The sequence below is a fragment of the Platalea leucorodia genome, assembly GCF_965183815.1.
Source record: "Platalea leucorodia genome assembly, chromosome: 6".
In the NCBI taxonomy this organism is placed as follows: domain Eukaryota; kingdom Metazoa; phylum Chordata; class Aves; order Pelecaniformes; family Threskiornithidae; genus Platalea; species Platalea leucorodia.
Window position 1 is genome coordinate 74,337,057 of NC_138828.1, and position 19,325 is coordinate 74,356,381.

Below are 19,325 nucleotides of genomic sequence, written 5' to 3' on the forward strand. Positions count from 1 at the left end.
GGGGCTGCAGGTATTCATAACAATTTCAGGAACTGAGCCTAGGTGCTCTTAGTCTCACCCTGGAAGACTTCTCTCTGTCCATTAAACACAGATGGAAAAGTAGCCTCCCTAAGCTAAAGTTAGCTGTAATGAATATGCCCTTCTAAGTCTACGAGGTGTCTGAATAGCCCACAAAGGATCCTAAATCACTTAGGAATTTTTTTTATGTTACCCTACAAGTGCACAGCCATTGCAGAGTTTAACTAAAACTGCATACTTCATTTTCCTTCTTTCCATGATGCCACTAAATCTCTTTAATGTGATAACAATCCTTAGCTCTTCCAATCTTCAAAGAGCAGCTCACATTTCAGTTAATTTATGTTTGGCTTTGTTCATGTTTTAGCTTCTGGTGGAATCCCCTTTAAATATTAAGACCAAACAAACACCAAAGACTAAAAGACACATGTGGAGTTACTTATGTATTTTCTGTAAAAAATAAAGCGTGCTGTCCTATAATTTGCCATGTGCCTTGTCTTCACAGGAAACCAATATAACTGAAGAAACACTCATGACAGTCGTGAAACCTGGTCTGCCCACAACTGCTGACTTGCATGTGCTACTACCAGCAAACCAACCAAAAAGGAAGAGAAGTGTGACTAGTGACAAGGTAACCAGAGCAATGTATGTCTGGTTAGGACAGTCTTCATCCTGTTTTGCAATCAGTGGCTGTACTCTCATTGTCTTTATGTGAAATTAAAAGGTGCTCCCTAACTATGTCAAGATCTCACTCCCAGCTGACAAGAGACATGTAAAAGCTAACAACAGCTATGACTGCTGTGGTTGACAGTGTATAGACCAGCATAATCTAGTGCTTACTGGTATTAGTGTATTTCTCAAGAATAACTAATATTGATCTGTTTTTTAAACAGAAACAACAGTGATGGCATGTCAGTCTGTGAAGATCCAGTAGAGCAAAGAGTGTGTATAGAACACTTATATTTCTAAAGAGGGCCGAACCATCTCTGCACTGTCTTCAGAAGCAAATTAGATTTCAGGTCAAACAGAAACAGAACCTTAATAGTTGACCTATAATGTAAAGAGCATCAAGCGGGTAGTTTCTGCCTTTATGAGCAAATGTCCTTTTCAATTGGCAACAAACAAAACACAGGAATGAAAATCAGACGTTAGTTCCTCCCTACTTATTTCCAAACCATATTTCTTCCATAATAAAAGACCTTATGCCAGTTGAAAATCAGAAGGCTGGCACTTATAATTTATTATATTCGTTCTTTTGCTGTGATAGAGAAGGAACAGGTCCTGACACTGTGCCTGTATCTTGCAGTTCAAGTTCTGCCAGTTACAAAGAATCCCAATGTGAGGTATCATTAATTTTGAAGGGCATTTTACAGCTTTTTGAGATAAGGTCACAGTATCCAAAGAGCTGGAGAAGTAGGTAAGACGAAGCTCTTCATATTAACACAAAACCAGTAGATTGTGTTTTGGAATTGATGAGGTACACTTCAGAATGTCCAAAGGAGTATGTTGATGTTGTCGAAGTACTTGAACAGGTGTCTTTAAAATGCATAGAGTACAGTGTGAATGCACAAAATTTGTGGCAACCCCAAACCCTTACTGCTCTCCTTCTTTAATCACAGTGGGGATTCCTGGGAGTCTGAAATCCTGAGTATGTTGCAGGAAACGGTTAATTTTAGTAGGTTGTTTCTTTAGTAGAGAGCCATTCCTAAACTATGGCTTTCAGCCAGGTGAGTATTACCACTTCAAAATTGTTTGCATCTTTCCACTTCTTGAAGAAGCAGCAGCTTCTGAAGGAAAATCTTTTTCTTTATTCCAAGCATATATGGAATGGGCGTCTTTAATAATTTAAGGGAACGGATGGTGATAGATTCTTCGGTTGTGCAAACATTTTATTTCAGTGCAAAGTGTTATGCATATTAGTTCCCTTTAAATCTCAACTGTTATGTTAGCACTGTGCTTCAGGGCAGCTTAAAGAATATCATCAATTATAATCAATAAGGGTGATAAGCTGTCTCAAGGGCTTTTTTCATGTTTGTGTATGAAATACCCTGTAAGTTACTCCAAAGCATAAAAAATAACAATTACATGTTGGAAATTATTTGGGAAAACTTCTATTCAGTGGAGCTATGGGGGAATTACAGTAGTTTAGCAGGGCACAGTTTCTGTAATAAGTAGTCCTCCAGTAAGACCTTGCAAAGGTTTTCTGAAACTAGAGGAGCTCTGAAAGGTGAAAGTAATGTATAATCTGGAGAACAGATGCGTATTTCTGACATTGTTAGGATGGGCCAGGCCAGATGAGTGGTGGTTGGGGATTACATGTGTGGAAATACCAGATATGGTACAACCTACGTTTGGTTGGAGCAGGAACAAAGGAGAGAGGGGCAATTACAGCAACCTATGCTGTCCAGTGATAAATAATCAGGTACACTAGTATCACATTTCAATACTGATTGTTTTATAGAGTACAATACTGTAGAGCCATTCTTCTAGTGCCAGCTGCCTAGATTTCTTTTTTTATGTTATTGCTAAGGGACACTACTTTAGCTATGATGTGTGCATATAAATTTGTTGATTGGTCTTCATCGTGTTTCACTGGAAGGATGTGCTTTGTCATGCTGCTAGTGCCAGTTCTCAAAGTCAGCGTTGTGACACTATTGCAAGGACTCACCAGCACAGAACATTTTCTGCACTTTTGGTGGAGGTGTCCCTGAAATCCTCAACTTAGACATAGTTATGAAATGTCTTCCCTTAAAGAAAACCTATTTATTCTTGGCTGAAAACCTTTTATAATGGGGATATTGTGTGATTTCAGAAGGATTGTTAAAGGCAATAATTTCTTGGTCAGGCAGAGAACACCTAGTTGGTGGAGCTTCTATTGGTGTTTTACAGGAAGTATTGTGTTGTGATGATGTTTAAGTTAGTGGTCTAGACTAGGAGTCATTGCTGATAAAAGTAGCCAGCAATAACCAAGATCATAAGTAAGTTGGAAGTGTAGTAATAGGAGCCCTTTGGATAATTCTGAAGTTTGGTTTCGTTCTGACAAAAGGCCTTTTTCTTTCAAATTTGTGCATGTAGAATTAAAAGATGAGTGTGATGTCACCTGGTTTTAGAACACAGCGATTTCAAAAGTATTTCATTCTAATCATTGACACTAGAGGAAGACTCGGTCGCTTAATTTATGGACATCTATTACATGTCTAACGTCAGGTGGTAAGAGTCTAGTCGAAAGAGTCAATTAAAGTGCCTTTAAACTATAGCCTGGAAAGCAGTGGCTCTGAGGAAGATTTGGGGCTCTATCTAGACATGAAAATTCCCAGTGGGTTGCTTTGGCAAAAAGGGCAAGTCAGACCCCCAGATGTATAAGTGGGTAAGAGTTTGAACAGTGTCATTATTTTTGCATTCTTATACCACAGTGCAGGAGCCATTTTGTTCACGTGCCCAAATATTATCATTGGGAAGGATGTAGAAAAAGAAGATAGAAAATGCAAATGCTGGTGTAAGAACCTTAACTTACAGTCTGGAGAAGAGCTGCAGACAGCTGTAATTGTTTTTTAAACAGTTGGAGGGGTGGCAGCACTGTGCTCAATAAATACCTTGGGGCAGAAAAAAACCACCATGAGTACTGAAACATCCATCAGTCTAACAGTGAAATAAATAAGCCAGAACCTTTGGCTTGATTCACACAAGATTCAAATTTTTGACCTGTGGAAGTGTAGTTCATATAGGCTTGGGTGGGAACTCAGGGGCAGGGAGAGAAATAATGAACAAGTGTTAATCACTTAAGCAAAAACCAGAGCAAATGTTGAATTCTTCAAGCACCTACCAGGAAAATATGATGTATCCAAAGTTATGGGGCTCAGTAATTTCATTTACTGGCTGAAAGTCAGATTAGCCTAAAGCAGTGGTCCCTCTTGCATTGTATACCATGAACATGTCAATGAACCTGGACTGAGACTCTATTTCAGTGGTGCCAGTGTCATTTTAAAGGCTGCTAATCAATATAGTTGTCATATCTATTCTCTTTTCAGACTTTGGGCAAACAGATAAATACTTAGGAGCTATCTGGAGTAATTGTCTTGTGAAATAACTGAGGCCACACTCACATCACCCTTATGTTGAGTCATTCCACCCCACCCCCACCCCCCCCCACCCCCCCAAAAAAAAAAAAAAAAGTAATAAAGTCAGTGGAACAGCTTTGGAAGTTAGATATTCCTCAGTATGAGTGAGGATATTGGAATTTGAACTTTTGTGTAGTCTCTGTCCATAACATGAGAGAGACTACAAGGATTTCTATCTATTATAGTGCAAAGGCTTGTCAAAGATGAACACCATAATTGATAATATCATAAAAGGAGTTGCTCGTGAAGGTTTCATGGATAGAAAGCATATTTCTAATTTGGCATCCTGTGGGAAGTCATATCCTAAATTATAAGGCATAGAGTATAAAACTAGCTTTGATCTTTTAGAAAATTACCCATGTTGAAGACACAAGCAAGTAGAAGGGAAAATTCAGACAATTTGTCATCTGGGGTTAGGATATGATGGTATATTTAACGGTTCTGCTCCATAAAAAGATGAGAGACCATATTTTACTATGCTCTATCCACTGGAGAAAAATAGGAGGAATCCTGATTTTTTCCACATGGATGGATGTATATATTTCTACAGAGTATTGTTAAAAATTGAGTATAAATGGAATCCATCCCATTATAGGTAAGGAGGTGAGGTAAATTATGACATGCAGTTCATTATCAAATAGCAGTTACTTTTCATAGCAAGAAATCTAAAGTGACATCGCAGGTTTTGTTCTGATAGGTTAGAAAAATGGAGAGTTTTTAATATGGATTATGCATTGTGTGAGTTATGACCCAGGTAAACCCAACAGTGCATGCAAATGACGTGCTGTCTGTCACATACTGAGTAAAGGGTTTGGTAAGCAGAAAGAAAGATTTGGCTGTAAAGTTTTGACATTTTCAGCTTTATGGCTTGTGGAGTTTTGCATGATTTTTAAATATGGAATTTCTTTAAGATTTCAGCTCATCGTTGACAAATGTTTTCTGAGTTTCTCACCATTTAATGAACCAGAAGTTTTCCTTTTTAAAGCATTGAGTCTCTCAAAGTGGAACAGAATGCTGACATCTGACATTCTCTCTGCTGTATTTCCAGAGAATAGCGGCTATAAAACAGGCCTTGAATGCACACAACATCAGTTTCTTTCTGAGGGGAGGATACTGGGTCTTAGTGACCTTAGCTGACTCCGATTCAGGTAAACGTATAAACAAAGCTCCCAAAAGACCAACCTTTGGATGCTTGTCCGAGTTCTGATAAGTTAAGAAGAAAATCTTCGTATCAATATATATGTACATATACACACATACATATATACTTACTTAGTACTTGTTATACATAGATACACACGTAAATATATATGTGTGTGCATATATATGTACGTAAATATATATACACATACACGCACATGTATATATGGATATATTTGCATTTGGTACTTGTTAACAATCACCACAAAATAAGTATTTCTTACATATTTCCATTTTGTCATACCTCATGATTTGTATCAGAAGCTTCTTGGTTTTTTCTGTGTAACCATGACGTTAACTAAATACCTATATTATACAAACAGTGCCCTGAAGGAAGTGCCAACCAGGCTTCAAAAAACCCATCTGGTGAAGCACTTTGGCTGCACTGCCTGCTGAGAAAGCAGCGCTTCTTTACTTCAGCCAGATATGAGTGCCGGGGTCTGGGACACAGCCTTGCATCTCTGCCTAGTATCTCTGATCTTCAAATCAACTGACGTGAAGCTTGCTGTAGGGTTTCTACATTGCTAATCCTGTCCTGAGATAAATTATATGCTTTTTCTGTGTTTAAAACAAATGGAAACAGTTTTTTTGCATGCATCTCCTGCATCTCTGGATTCACTATGTACCTGCAAACTGGTTGAAGAGAGTATGTGTGCATACATGTGTGTGTATTTTGAACAGAGATATACATTAAAATGATGTTTTAACCAGAAAGTTCAGCTTTGACTTGAACCTTGTATTAGAATGTCCTGTAATTTTTATTTGTGTATCTCATCCCATAGTTTATCCTTCTTTCTTATTTCAGTGTTTTGTGGGAGAACAGCTTAGCTGACCACAATCAATTTACATAAATACCGGTGTGATATTTTATCTGTCAGCTCTCCGTAGAAGACAGAGCTTTTTTATCAAGTCTCTAACGTAGAATCGTGCTACAGTCTTGCTGTGGTACCTCATCTGGTTTAAAGGGCGAACATGCGTTAGCCATCACAAAAGGCTGGGATTGAAAGAAGCCTATGTTCATTCCAGCCTTTACCAGTGTATGGCCTTGATGAGTTAATTTCTTGTTCAGAGCCTTAGTTTCTCTATATGTGAAATTAATACAGCCCTGCTTTTGCAGTGCATGTACTTAGGGTATGTGATCATTTCCTATTATAACTTTAGATTCCCAGAAAAAAACCACACTGAGTATGCAAATAATTAAATCTTCAGGGGTTTGTTCGTTGTTTTGTTTTGTTTTTTAATTGGTCCTCTGTCCTTCAGTCACAAGTCACCAATTAATTTTGGTTTGCTGCCTTTTTGAAGAGGCTACAGATGGAGCGAAAAGGTTACACAAATAACAAAAAATGGTTTTGACCTGGCAATTAGATAGAAAAGAAAGCCCAGGAATGTGACTGATCTGAAAGAGGAGGTGCTAAGCTGTTCTTTTATTTCATATTTCAGACTCTCAGAGGATTGGAGGAGGCAGTGGCTACTGGGCTGTTGTGGTTCTCTTTGTTATCTGTCTAGTCGCAGTTGGGGCTTTCATCCTCTACAAGTTCAAAAGGCAAGTAAACCTTAATCAACAGCATATACATTTTAAGAATTAGGTTTGTCCACAGATCAGCAAAACAGAGTTTTTTATTTGAAAAGGAGATTTCTTGAAGAATTGCAAAAAGTCCACTGCTTTGAAAATTGTATTTTTCTGAACTTTTCAGGCATCAAGGTACTGCACTGATGCTTGCTTTCCCTTGCTGTGCTCCAAGATAAATAGCAGCAATACGGGAACTATGGAGAGTTTGTTCAGCTTGTCTAAATAATATCATCAAGAAACAGAGCTGAGCTAAAATATTATTCCTGATTAATTCTTGCCTCATTACTCCTAGCAGTTACGAATAAACTAAAGCTATTGGGACAAGGAGTGCATCTGCAATGTTGATTTGCTTAAAAAAGTAGTTTTATCAAAATGCATAGTGCTCTGGAGTTTCTTTTTGCACACATTACATTTTAATTGCTGGGGCAGTGCCACATAGAATGACTGATGGAAATAGATTAGCATTAATTTGACACTGGAGTGTGTTGAGGGGAGAAAAAACTCTGGAAGTGGCCCTTACGTGAGACGTATTCTCAAAATTGACAAGGGATGCCATGCCAGCCTTTCACAGTCCAATATACCTTTAGTCCGCAATTGATTTTAATCAGTGCTACTAGGGTGCTGTGCAATTTAATGAATTTTGTTCTTGTTCATGAGTCTGTGTTATCATTGGCTATGTTCTTGGTATTTTTGTATCTCTGGGGCATTTAGAAGCTATTGGGTTTGAGCATACTGGAAACAAGCCTTCATCATCATAAAATCCTGGTGTCCTTACTCAGTGAGGATTCCTATTGATTTGTCTCATTTTTTAAAGATTGATTTTTATTTGAAGTAAACATAAGGTTATAGAAATGGGTGCGGCACTGAGTTTGTGATAGCAATAAGTGTAGATAGCATTTAAGTAAGAGTTTGTTTAGGTAAACAGGTTTTAAGTCAATAGAGAAAACCCCTTTTTTCAAAGAATCTCTTCATTTTCTCACTGCAGCTCCTAAGTTTCTTAGAGCTCTTAGTGGCTGATTGCTCTAAAGGACAAAGCACAGAATACTGTCTCCAGCTGAATAAAAATCCATTTCACTAGGTGCCTGCAGCAAGGAAAAGCATAAAAATGGTTGATGTGATGTAATTATATTATTTCAGTAGCAATACATGGAGGATTTGCTGTTTGTAGTGTGGATCATAAAACTTGCTTGTGATATCTTTCGAAAGCTGTATGATTTATATCTTTTATTAGCTCTTAAATGAGAGCAATTAAATAACAGACACAAATACTGCATGGCAAAAGAAGTATATAAAATATTCAAGAAAGGAAGAAAAAAAATTATTTTCCTTTAGTTCTTTCTAAAATGCCCAATGAATCATTGCTTTATAAATAGAGCTTTTGTTAAGGAGGAAACTATAGTACAATTTGCAAATTGTGAGCTTTAATGTCTCTCATGCTTCTATATATAATTTGTGAAAATTGTTTGCATTTAAATTTTGTGGGGGTTTAATTTAGGTGCGAGTGGGGAGAATTGTGAGATATATTCAAATGTTTCTCGGTAGCCTGAAAACTGGTGTTGGCATTGATGAATGACCATGCAGTAGTATTCAATTTTAGTCCATACCATATCTGTTTCTGAGATATTTGACAGAATTATTTTAAAATATTGCTGCTAAGCTTTTCCAAGATGACAATTTTTTTTTGGTTGCATCCTTCATTTGCAATTTGATCTTCAAAGAATATTGAGCACCTAATCGGTGCTATGTTTGAAAAATCACTTTTTCCCCGTGTGCTCCCTGTGAAATCATCTTCCAACCAAATCTTTAATCCATTAAAAAAAGTCTTTCCTGTGTTTATAAAGATGGATGGTGAATTGCTGGATCCCCATGGAGTCCTTCCTTGTGGGTATAGTTCCTTTAAAGTCAGTACAGTGAGTGTGTAAGTTTACAAACTGGTCTATAGAGACTGAGGCTATGAAACTGAGTGTCCTTTATAGATATAAAGGTTGCAAGTTGTAATGTACAAAGGCAGCTTGTCAATATTATGTGCCTGTATACTCAAAATTAATTTGCTGAAAGAATGCCATAGGCAACAAAAATTGTTCAATTTTAGGAGATAATTTCAGCAGAATAACACTTACTGGGCCCTATGGTAACTCAGACAACACATGCAAATATAAATATGAATTATTTCCACATAGAAATTACAGACATGTATAAGGTGTTGAAAAGTTAATACTGTCCATAATTTTTATGTATGATTCACAAAATTAAGGTGGAGATGGAAGACATTTGGTGGTGCTTTCATTTCATTTACATAAGTTGATAGTCAGATACTCCCTTCAGAAAAGGGTTAAAACTCCTTTTTTCCCCAAGTCAGAGAAATGTTTATTAATCTTAGTTTTACCACTACACTAATTGGGTCTACCGGACTTGCAGTTGACACTGGGGCACAGGCAAAGCAGGTGGTCTGCAGAAGATTGCATGACATGCCTTGGACTGTTCGCCCTCTCCTTTCTCTCTCTTTGCTGCCCCAAAGGACAGTTCTTTACTTAAGGTTAATTTTGATATCTGGAAAAATGCAAGATGGAAAGACTGGCTTGCAGATCAGATGGTGACTGGATTGGCAGGGAGGTTACGGCTTCATAGGGGAGAGCATTTCATCCGTTTGCAATGAGCAGAGGCGCTGTTCAGAACTTGTGATGAAAAGCGAAGAGAAAATAGCAGACTTCTGTGTAGACTGTAGTACAGCTTCAACAGAAAATGAAGAAACCTGCCCAAACTGCCCAATGGTTCCTGAGTGCCAAGGCCCCTTGTCCCCAGACACGGTCACCTGCTCTCCCTGCCTGGATTATTTCTGAAGTTCATGTCGTAAGAACTTGGGTCTTAATTTACACTCATTTTTGTCAGGCAGAATTGCGAGATGAAAGGTGGTGTTGGCAAGACATCAGGGACTAATCTAATACCTCTTTTATATGAATCTTCAGGGCAATCAGGACAGCTATGATGAAACTTGCTGCTCCTGTTTAATTTGTCATTTTTTGAAAACTGCAATACCCAGCGCTAAAAATTGGTGTCCCTTGCAAGAAGTAAATCTCACAAAATTAGTTTGGGGGAGAGCAGTAATCTAAAAATAACAATCCCGCGTAAGATTCTGTGTCAGATGCCTCATATGCAGAACATGAAGAGAGTGTTTTACCTAATTAAGTAGGGGGGTAGGGGAAAAGCGGAGACAGACTCATATAGAGGTAGTGGGATTTTGGCTGATTAGTTGTATGCATAGTAAAAACCAATGCCATCTCATCACTCCTTCAGGAATGCCCATTAAAAAGAAAAGATTAAAATTGCATAATTTCCCACTACTCTAATCAAAACTAAAATTGTAGGGTCTGCTGGATAATCAGAGGTGTCATGGCTGTCTAGCTAATGATTAGGTGACTGTAGGTTACAACGGTTCTGATATGCCCTAATCCCAAATACTTAAACACTGACTAGGAAGACTGCTGCCCTCTGTTCTTATATGCAGTAAAATTGCAAGCATTTATCATTTCGTCTCCCTGCCCCCCTCTGCTTTATCTAATGGCCTATTTGTGCATCCAGCCACTTCTCGCCAGGAACATGTACCCAAAAAACTGGTGCTGGAGTCCCTGGAGCCACTCCTGGCAATCCCGAGAGTGGTTAGTTGCTTCAGGCAAAAAAAACACATAAAGAGCCAGAAAGTCTTAAGACACGCCGGGTTTTGATCCTTTGTGATCAGAGTAGGTAAGCAATTCCGATTAGGGCTATTTTTACCCGGTAAATGAAAAGTAATTTTTAAATGATAAGTGCTGATGGTTTTAAAAACTAATTCTAGTCGTATCCCACAAATGAACAAAGATTGGTTTAGATAGTTGGGGGGGGGGGGGGGGGGGGGGAATTTTCAGTATGGCAGCAAGGAGCGAGAGCTAATACCCCAGCTGCTAAATCTGACTGTGCCTGTGGCACAAGAGACAGTGCAGACAACGAACAGGGATGGCGGGCAAGCCAAGAATAATTTGCCTTTTCTTTGCTCTTACTTTCTGAGTATTAAAATCACTGATCTGATGCCTCGAGCAAACAATATGTTACAATACTCGCTAGTATGCTTCAGTTGTTTAAGCATCCAGGTAAAATGGGCTACAGCTGCTTCTTTTGACCAGAACAATATGAAGCAGCTGGAAAATATTTTTGAGAAATCAGGTCTATTTTTTAATGCAGATCTGGGACCTGTGTGTATTTTTTCTATACCATATCATCTTTACTAAATTTGGGTCAGTAAAAACACACTTCTTCCATTCCCTTTGAAGCAACGTTTATATTTTTTGTGGGTTTCAAGTTGCCATCCAGAAAAGATTTCTTCATCCTTTCAGAGCAAGCTTCTATGGTGTGGGGACCTGGGCAACAGTATAGAGAAGGCAAATAGCACTGTCTGCACTAGGCAAAGTGGAGGAAAGGAAAATTATATTTTAGCCACATCAAAGCTGCCATGTAGTCATCATGTTACTAGTGGAAGATCTGAAATCATTCTTTTCTTATTTTTTACTTCTGTATAACAACAGGATGTTAGAGTAGCCAAAGCAGAGCAAATAGTTGGCTGTTCTGCTTAGGTATTTTACCTGGTTAGTAGTAGCAAATTCAATTCTCTAAAAGAGTATGAAAACCTTCATCTTTTAATTTGTATGCACACTACTGTCAGTGTAATTAAAGCTGCATACATTGTTTTCACAAATCGCTGTGAATCTACTTCAGCCAAATTTATACCATTTTGGGTGTATTCCTTTTTTCCCCACTACTATCAAGTGCCACTTTTGGTAAATGAACCCCCTCCTGGGTCATTTCCACAATCTGGAGCAGAACTGTGTTATCTTTCTGCCTCATTGACTTACTATCTCATTTTCAGTCTCTGAAGAAAAGCTATCTTTTTCCCCCACCTTGCTTATACTACTTTTATGTTCCATGAGAGCAAGTTTAGTCCCAATCCATGCCATTTAGTTATAAAAAAAACAGGCACTAATTTAATGATCCATAATATTTCATAAAAACTTCCTCAGAAATCAAAGTAATAGCATATAGAAAAGATTTCTGAAATGAAAGAGACAAGTAAATCAGGAGTGCCTCAAAGCACAAAGAAGTCAGTCATCTGAACATTAATCCAAACATAATAAAGCCAACACCACAATAAAGTATTCTATTTAATGGATTATTATTGTGGTTAGTTTTATTTAAGTTCCAAGAGAATGCTACATTATTCCATATCCTTTGCCATGTGAATATGTTCCTATTTTTTATACTAAACAGAATCTTAATCAAGCCTCTGGAAAATAAATGAAGTTGCATAAAGGCCAATGAATATTGGCTCCACAAAGAAGGAATTGAAAGCCAAATAAACTAGAGAGTTTAAGTGAGTGGGAATCAATATCTTATCCCCCTCCTGCTGTTCCTTAGTGCTGAACATTTTTAAGTGCAAACTGTTTTGGGTATGAACTGATTAGAATTTATGAATATAAGGAGGAAAAAAAAAATCTTTCTGGAATATCTTCTAAAAGGTGCGAGACCTGGAGAGCTTGGTGAAAGCCATGTGCTGTGATGTTCGTTAGTAGTTCTGTGCAGAATTAAATCTCCAGTTTGTATTTTTGTGGTCCTCAAAGCAGGCATGAATATTTCTTCTTCTTCATGATTGAAATGAAATGCTACAGAAAAAACAAAAGGAACTAAAAATGTAAACCATGGAGTGCTGCTCAGCAGAGGTAATTGTCTCCAGTGATGGATGCGAAGCACATGCATTTTGCAGCTGAAGAGTAAACCCCCAAAAGAAACTATTGCATAATCTTTTTCTCTCTTCTTATGAATGTGCTTTCAATTTTCATATTGCTGATATAAATCACTTGGGTCAAATTTCATGTCTTGTCATGTTTTCACAGTAGTCTTTTATGTAGACCCAAGCATTTCAGCTCTGCCTACTTCAAACAGTTACACTGGACTCAACATAAATTGCTTCCTGACGAAGAGCAAAGCACATCAGGGTACACAAGAGTTTCTCTCTGTATAATTAGGGGTAGCAGCTTCCTTCCTACATGTTGGAACAGTGAGGGGTGACTGGCAAATTGCCAGAATCTGGCCCATCTTTAGCAAAGATTCAGTATCCACATCCTGTTTCATCCCACAGCGCGGTTGTCCCTTATAAACAGAACATCTGGCACATGTGTTAAAAATGCTTCTTGCAAGGGCTTGGACTATGATTTTCTTCAGTCTGGTTGAGTCTCTTCCTTGTAAAACTGAACCAATATGAAACACGTAGAGATCTCTATAATGTATAAAAGGTCAAATGCCTACAGTGTATGCCTTCACAAGACCTGTAATATTCTCCTTTCTCCTATCTGTACTCCGTGTTACAATCTAAGATGCTTTCCTCTGTAAGTGTGAGGAGCAAAGGAAAGTACAGAAGAGCCACCGAGTACCTCAACTTTATACCTTTCACGAAGGATCTGTACTTAGCAGGATTGGGCTCATGAGGTTTAGGTGAGCAAGAAATAACGGCTTGCGCCTTTTCTCCTTTTATCTGTAACCCATAAAGAAGTGCTCATAACAACAATCCGTTTTATGGTTATTTGTGAACTTGTGAGGTTTCTTCATTCAGGAACCCCTTAATATGTTTAATAATATGTGTTGTGATTGTGGTGATCTCTAACTGGTAAGTCTTACCAGAGATGTGTGTTGAAGCCTCAGGATTTCCACCAAAGGACACACCTTGTTGTTCTGGTTTCAGACAGGTCCTTCAGCCTGGGCAGACAACAGTTAGACTAGCAGCTCTGCTCCCTTTACTTAACTGCAGAGGTCTGATGTGCCATATGGGTTTGAGATGGATAACATTTTTATTATGTCAAAACTATTTTGATAATGCCATTGATGGTTCTACAATCTGTCAGAAATACAGTTTTGAGAAGGTCCGCTAATTATTGCAGAAACATATGTGCTAATTCTGCAGATGTGTTGCAAAGACATTCTTCTGGGTTTTGTTTCCCTTAGGCATTTGGCGGTGGCTGAAAGTGAGCAATTTGACAGGTTTGATGCAGGTCTGATTGAGAGGGATATTGTTTTCCACATGACCAGTTTCATTAGCAGACACATTAAAAACAGTCTGGAGTTACTGGCCCTAGAGAAAAAAAATCAGAATTAATTACCTAATATATTTGTTTTGGTAATGAGGAATGTCCTTCCCCCTTGCAATGTGGCTTTTTTCATCCAGTTGAAGGGAGGAGAGTGAAGCAGGACTTGGCTTTATGTGTATGTTTGTGTTGGAGGAGCCCTCGGACCTGTTGAAGTGGTCATAATAGCACAGCGTTGTGCTATCAGACCTTCTTTCCATCATTGTCCTTTGCATTTGGTTAGTCCTGTGCTTTATTTACTCCATGCTCACTGAGACAGAGAAAAGAGCAAGAGCAATCAGATTTCTTTCGTTGTGCTGCTTATAAATAATGGAATAAAATATCTGATTTCTCTCTCTCTCTCTCTCTAATTTTCTGTGTGTGTATAGACATACCTATACAGGTGTGTGTGTACGTATATAGGTATATACGATGCAATTCATCTCTCGGATAGTTCAAACTAAAGGGAGGAGGTCCTCTTCAGTCATCTTTCATTGTTTAGCAATTTCTATTTATTCTAATTACTTTGATGCAATGGAAGGTGGTGTTCAAAATAAGTTGCTGCAGTAACTTTTACCTCAAATGAAGATGGTGCCACCTGGTAAAGAACCTTTCTTCTGAAATGACATTTAAAGACAAGTCATCTTCAAAAGCCTAGAGAAAACAGAGCAACCTGTGCATTTATCCAGCTTTCAAACTGCTGCCAGAATATGGAGCAGAAGATGGTAGTTTTTAGAGATGCCTAAAAATTAGTGTCACTTTTTCTATCTTCTCACTGTCTAAAGGAGTCAGCAGAAACAGCAGCTTAACCTCAGCAGTTCAACCCTGTTTTGTATTTTCTTCTCGTTGTCTGCCCATTGCAATAATCTGTGTTTAAGCAGAGACCTTGACAGCCATGATCTGCTGTCATGCTGCTTCTTGCAGTGTAGGAAATGGAGCTCACAAGCTGCAGCTCCCTAATCAGAAGTGTCTGCTTGGTGCCTAGGAAAGGGTGTCCTTATGTGCCCAGGCAGATTGCAGGTGAATGCAGCTACAGGAAAGGGTATGGCTCTAGAGGAATGTTTAAACCATAAATTCTGTTGCAAAGTTAGAAGTCCCTGATTATTCCCTTTGATTTTACGAAGTCTAATTTAAGTTAATCTAGTTAAGAAGTCTTTATCAATACTGTCAAGCCTTCCAGTCTCAGCCATGGTGCTAACTGTTCATTAGAGCTGATACAGCCATTTAATAACATGCTTTTTGTTTTTCTAGATTCAAATCAGAATGAGTGAATTAAATGCTGTCTGCTATAGAGAGTTTTGTCTAATTCAGCAGTTCCCAGTTGTCCTGGGCCAAGCTTTATACTCTGTCTCCTTCAGTGTTGCCTGCTTAACTTCACCAACCTCCCCTGTCTTCTTATTTGCCCTTATCAATGCCCGTTTACCTCTTTACTCCTTACCCCTTGGTCCTGGCCTCCTGGTTCTTCACTCTCTGCTCCCTTTCCATTCCCTGTCTCCTGGATTTCTCCTGCTTCTTTCTCCTCAACTCTGATGGAGTTTGAGAGTGCTATTTCATGCTTCAATGTCAGCCCATCTCTATCAGGGAGATGTGATGATGATTGTGACCCAGCTTAATGTTTGTGAAGACAGCTGGAACCAGGAGTGAATGCCTGTTGGACCTTTTTATTGCTTGAATTCTTAAAATAGTTTTTCTGTGGTTTTAGTAATTTTTTTTCCTTATTGTTCATTGTCTGTCAATCTTAGTCAGAAATTGATGCTGAATTATTACGTTAGTATGAACATCGTGATAAGGCATTTACAAAAAACTGTGACTGAGAATAAGGAGTTGATACATTTAGGTTGTGAACACAAAATTAAGGAAGGGTGGGATTGATGCTGTTTTGTGATTCTGGAATGACTTTGCTCTGCTGGAGCTCTGCTCTGATGCCAGCGTGTGTGTGACACGAAGGAACTCTATCACAAGACTTTTTCTCCTTGTCCAATTTAGGAAACTGCCAGGCAGAAATGTCTATGCCCAGATGCACAACGAAAAAGAGCAGGAGATGACAAGCCCTGTTAATCATAGTGAGGACACCCAGAACATCATCCAGGGTGAGGAGTTTATTGATGATGATCTGGACTCTCAAACACTAGGTAACGCAAGAGGTAACTTCATTTTTAGTTTATAAATTTTCATAAGTAATTGGTTTTTAATTTATGTTTGTTTTCATTTTAGCCTTTTTTTCATTTTCTGCTCAGTCTCAGGAAGAAGCAAATAGTACACCACTAACAAAGGGTTATCTCAGTTATCTTCTTTTGGCTTGCTTGTGATACAGGCTAATGTATGGATGACATGATATATAGAGCATGAGTACAGAGATAGTACAGTTTGATGTCAGGAGGTTTACTTGGACAGTTTTAGAGAGAAATTATATTTGGTAGAACAGGATATAATAGGTAACAATTGAATTAACTCAGTAATCCCCTGAATTAGTGGAAAATGGAGTTTAGGCCAGAAGGATTTGTAGAGTCAATGTTTCCGTGATTTCAGATGGATTGTATCTAGATCTATTGCTATATTTGCCATCATATTCCAGTAGCATTTAAAGTTTTCATGATGAGAAACATTAAATTTATTCCTGTATAAAAAGTATCGTAAGTCTTTGCTAATCTAGCTGGTAACTTCCTAGTATTCATGGGGTGGTCATAAGGAACCCATGAGGGAAGCTTTCTGTGAATATCTCCCAGTGCAAATTATTTCAGTGTCAGGTGGAAGTGTATATCCTGGCACCCTGTGGTAATTTTTAATGTAACATGGAGTGCTGATCTGTAAAGTTCATTTCTTGTAAAATTTACCATTATGTTCAGACTGCTTTCAGGTCACAACCTGAAAAGTGTAGGACAATGGACAAAAGCTCCCCAGTTTCATTTCTACACATTTTGTGAAAATAAATCAGATAACCCAAAGCCTTTGGGATTTGTAGCAGTAGATTCATGGTGTAACAGGCAACTGTAATGTTTTCATGAACCCACGGAAGAAGATGTGTTTTAGCTGCACCAGAGGTAGCCTGGGGAAGGACAGAACTTTGACAGAGGAGAGATTTCTTTATCTTGGGTTTCACCTTTATCGTTTGTTGTCAATGTCTTTATTTTCATTTGCTGAACTGTGTGCTGCTTCTAGGTTCTTGGAGGTGTTAGCTTTGAGCACAAGGGAAGAATCCAGCCTCCTGCTTTGCTTTGTGTATTTCTGTCTTTTCTTTGACAACCTTTGTCTATGAGTATCGCTGTGTTTTCATTCAGATTTTGCGAGATGACCTTGATTGCACTCCTGACTTTACCGGAGTTAATTCCAAAAACAACCCTGGAAAAACAAAGTCTATGTTAAAATTGTTTGATCAACTCATCTCCAGGGTCTTTAGAGGAGAAGACTGAATGCTAACGAAGTCCTTGCATACATGCCTATTAAAGTGGAGCATTCAAACATCTCTAGTAATGTACAAAAGCATAATTTCTTTTAATGGTAGAAAATCCCTTATGGCCTATTTATATAAGGCAGCTTGGGATGCTGGAATAAAGAAATGCTACCCTGATTTGTTGCACATTCAGAAATAATCTCTACTTGCCCTACACTCCTTACTCAGAGAAAAAAAAAAATTCTTCTATCTGGGCAGAGCATTATTAGGTTGAAAGAGTGCAAGACCACGATGTTTTCATGTGAATCTTAAGACAGTTAGCAAATGCAGATCTTGAGGTGATTTGTGCTTCTGCCAGGTTGTCAACACCAGCAGCATTTCCAGTGGAGCGTAAAGAGTTCATTTCTGTGGATCATAGTCATCCATATTTGTCAGCTACTGTACAGCTTTTAGACACAAGACTTTATTTAAGACATAAAACTATACTTCTGCTCGCTGTACTGTTTTTGTTACTTGCAGTACTTTCCACTAGCTCCAGTATTGCGCAGTACTGCCAAGAAAATATTCCTGTTAATGATACTCTATTTTATCTGGCTAGAGTATGAAGCATTATAATCCCTGCTTTATATTAAATTCTGTTTTACGACATTATTTGCAGAAGGTTCCTGTGCTATGGAGATCCCTTCTAGTTCTGATGAACTTTCTCCCTCCCTGCTGGGAGATGTCAGTAGCAGCCTCCGCTCCATGCACAGCAGGGAGTTACAGGCCTGGGTTTCTGTTTGTTCTCTCTCTTCTCATAACTTTTGAATTTCCACAGTACAGTATTTCCAGACTCACCCATCCACTTTTTTTGTTTTCTATATATTTTATGTTGCCTACTTTATCGCAACCCCCACCTTGGGACTCCTCAACACCATTACCTTGCAGTGACTCCTTCTGGGAGAAGTGGCAACTTGAACAGCTACAGAGTTCCCCTATTGCTGATGCCGGTCAGTGTCCAGTCCCAGGTCAGTGGCATGTCGAATGGACGCCTCAGGTTCCATTCTCCTCCCTCACCTGCACCCCTCGAGACAACTACACCTTTTTAAGCCACAAAGAGAACCAACTTATGCTGTCACTGGGATAGAAACCCTAGGAACTCGCCACAAATCCACCACCATGAGCAAAAGCTTTGCGCGAAAGTATGCTGTAGGTACATGGAGCTGTTACACCAACCTTCACCTGACCTGTTGTTTGATAAAGCCACTCTCTTTATGCGATTGACTTGTCCCTGCAATAAAAGGGGGATTTATTGTGAAGTGCCTGAAATACACTAATGCTGGCCTTTTGTTTCTATATTTTCATAGGCAATCACTCAGGCGTGGTTTTGAGCATCAACTCCAGAGAGATGCACAGTTACCTGGTTAGCTGATATTTACAGCTGAACACAAAACCTGAAAGACTCTTCTCTGTATTGTTTTATTTTTCCCTGGTGATGTCACAAAATTGCAAATATGGCTGTAAATGCTGGTGGAGAGGAGGTTTCTTATCAGTCTCGTGGAAAAAAGCGTCCGTCATCTGTTACCAAGGGAGAAGGATAATGCGTCTTGTGTTCACTCTATGGCCTGGGAACTCGTTACGACTGAATCTCAAACTATGGTAGCAAATTTGTAGCCCTAGGCACCTTCAATGCCACCTTCTTTCTTTTCTGTATATGCTCTAGTTCTTTATGTTTATTTTTAGAGGGATTGACTGTAACTTTTTAATTATATTTTTAATTGAGGTATTCAGCAGAAGGCTGGGACTCTTCAGCCCAAAAAGGTGATTTTTACACAAGCGACTAGACCAGAACAGATGGTTGGTTGATCACGATGACATTTTTTTAGGAGGCCAAGTGTTTCTGCACTGGG

At 38.7% G+C, this 19,325-nt stretch overlaps 1 protein-coding gene across 1 annotated transcript in view; it reads left to right on the plus strand.

Annotated features, from left to right (window-relative positions):
• SORCS2 (sortilin related VPS10 domain containing receptor 2) overlaps positions 1 to 19,024 on the plus strand; it is a gene marked incomplete at its 5' end in the record, with an annotated part of 571,875 nt that extends 552,851 nt beyond the window's left edge. Inside the window, 6 exons of the mRNA XM_082314967.1 lie at positions 521 to 646; positions 5,182 to 5,281; positions 6,774 to 6,876; positions 16,032 to 16,189; positions 18,364 to 18,443; positions 18,783 to 19,024. Coding sequence (XP_082171093.1) covers positions 521 to 646; positions 5,182 to 5,281; positions 6,774 to 6,876; positions 16,032 to 16,189; positions 18,364 to 18,443; positions 18,783 to 18,806 — 591 coding nt within the window. The 3' untranslated portion in view covers positions 18,807 to 19,024. The remainder of the gene's footprint in view (positions 1 to 520; positions 647 to 5,181; positions 5,282 to 6,773; positions 6,877 to 16,031; positions 16,190 to 18,363; positions 18,444 to 18,782) is intronic.
• Positions 19,025 to 19,325: the final 301 nt, after the last annotated feature.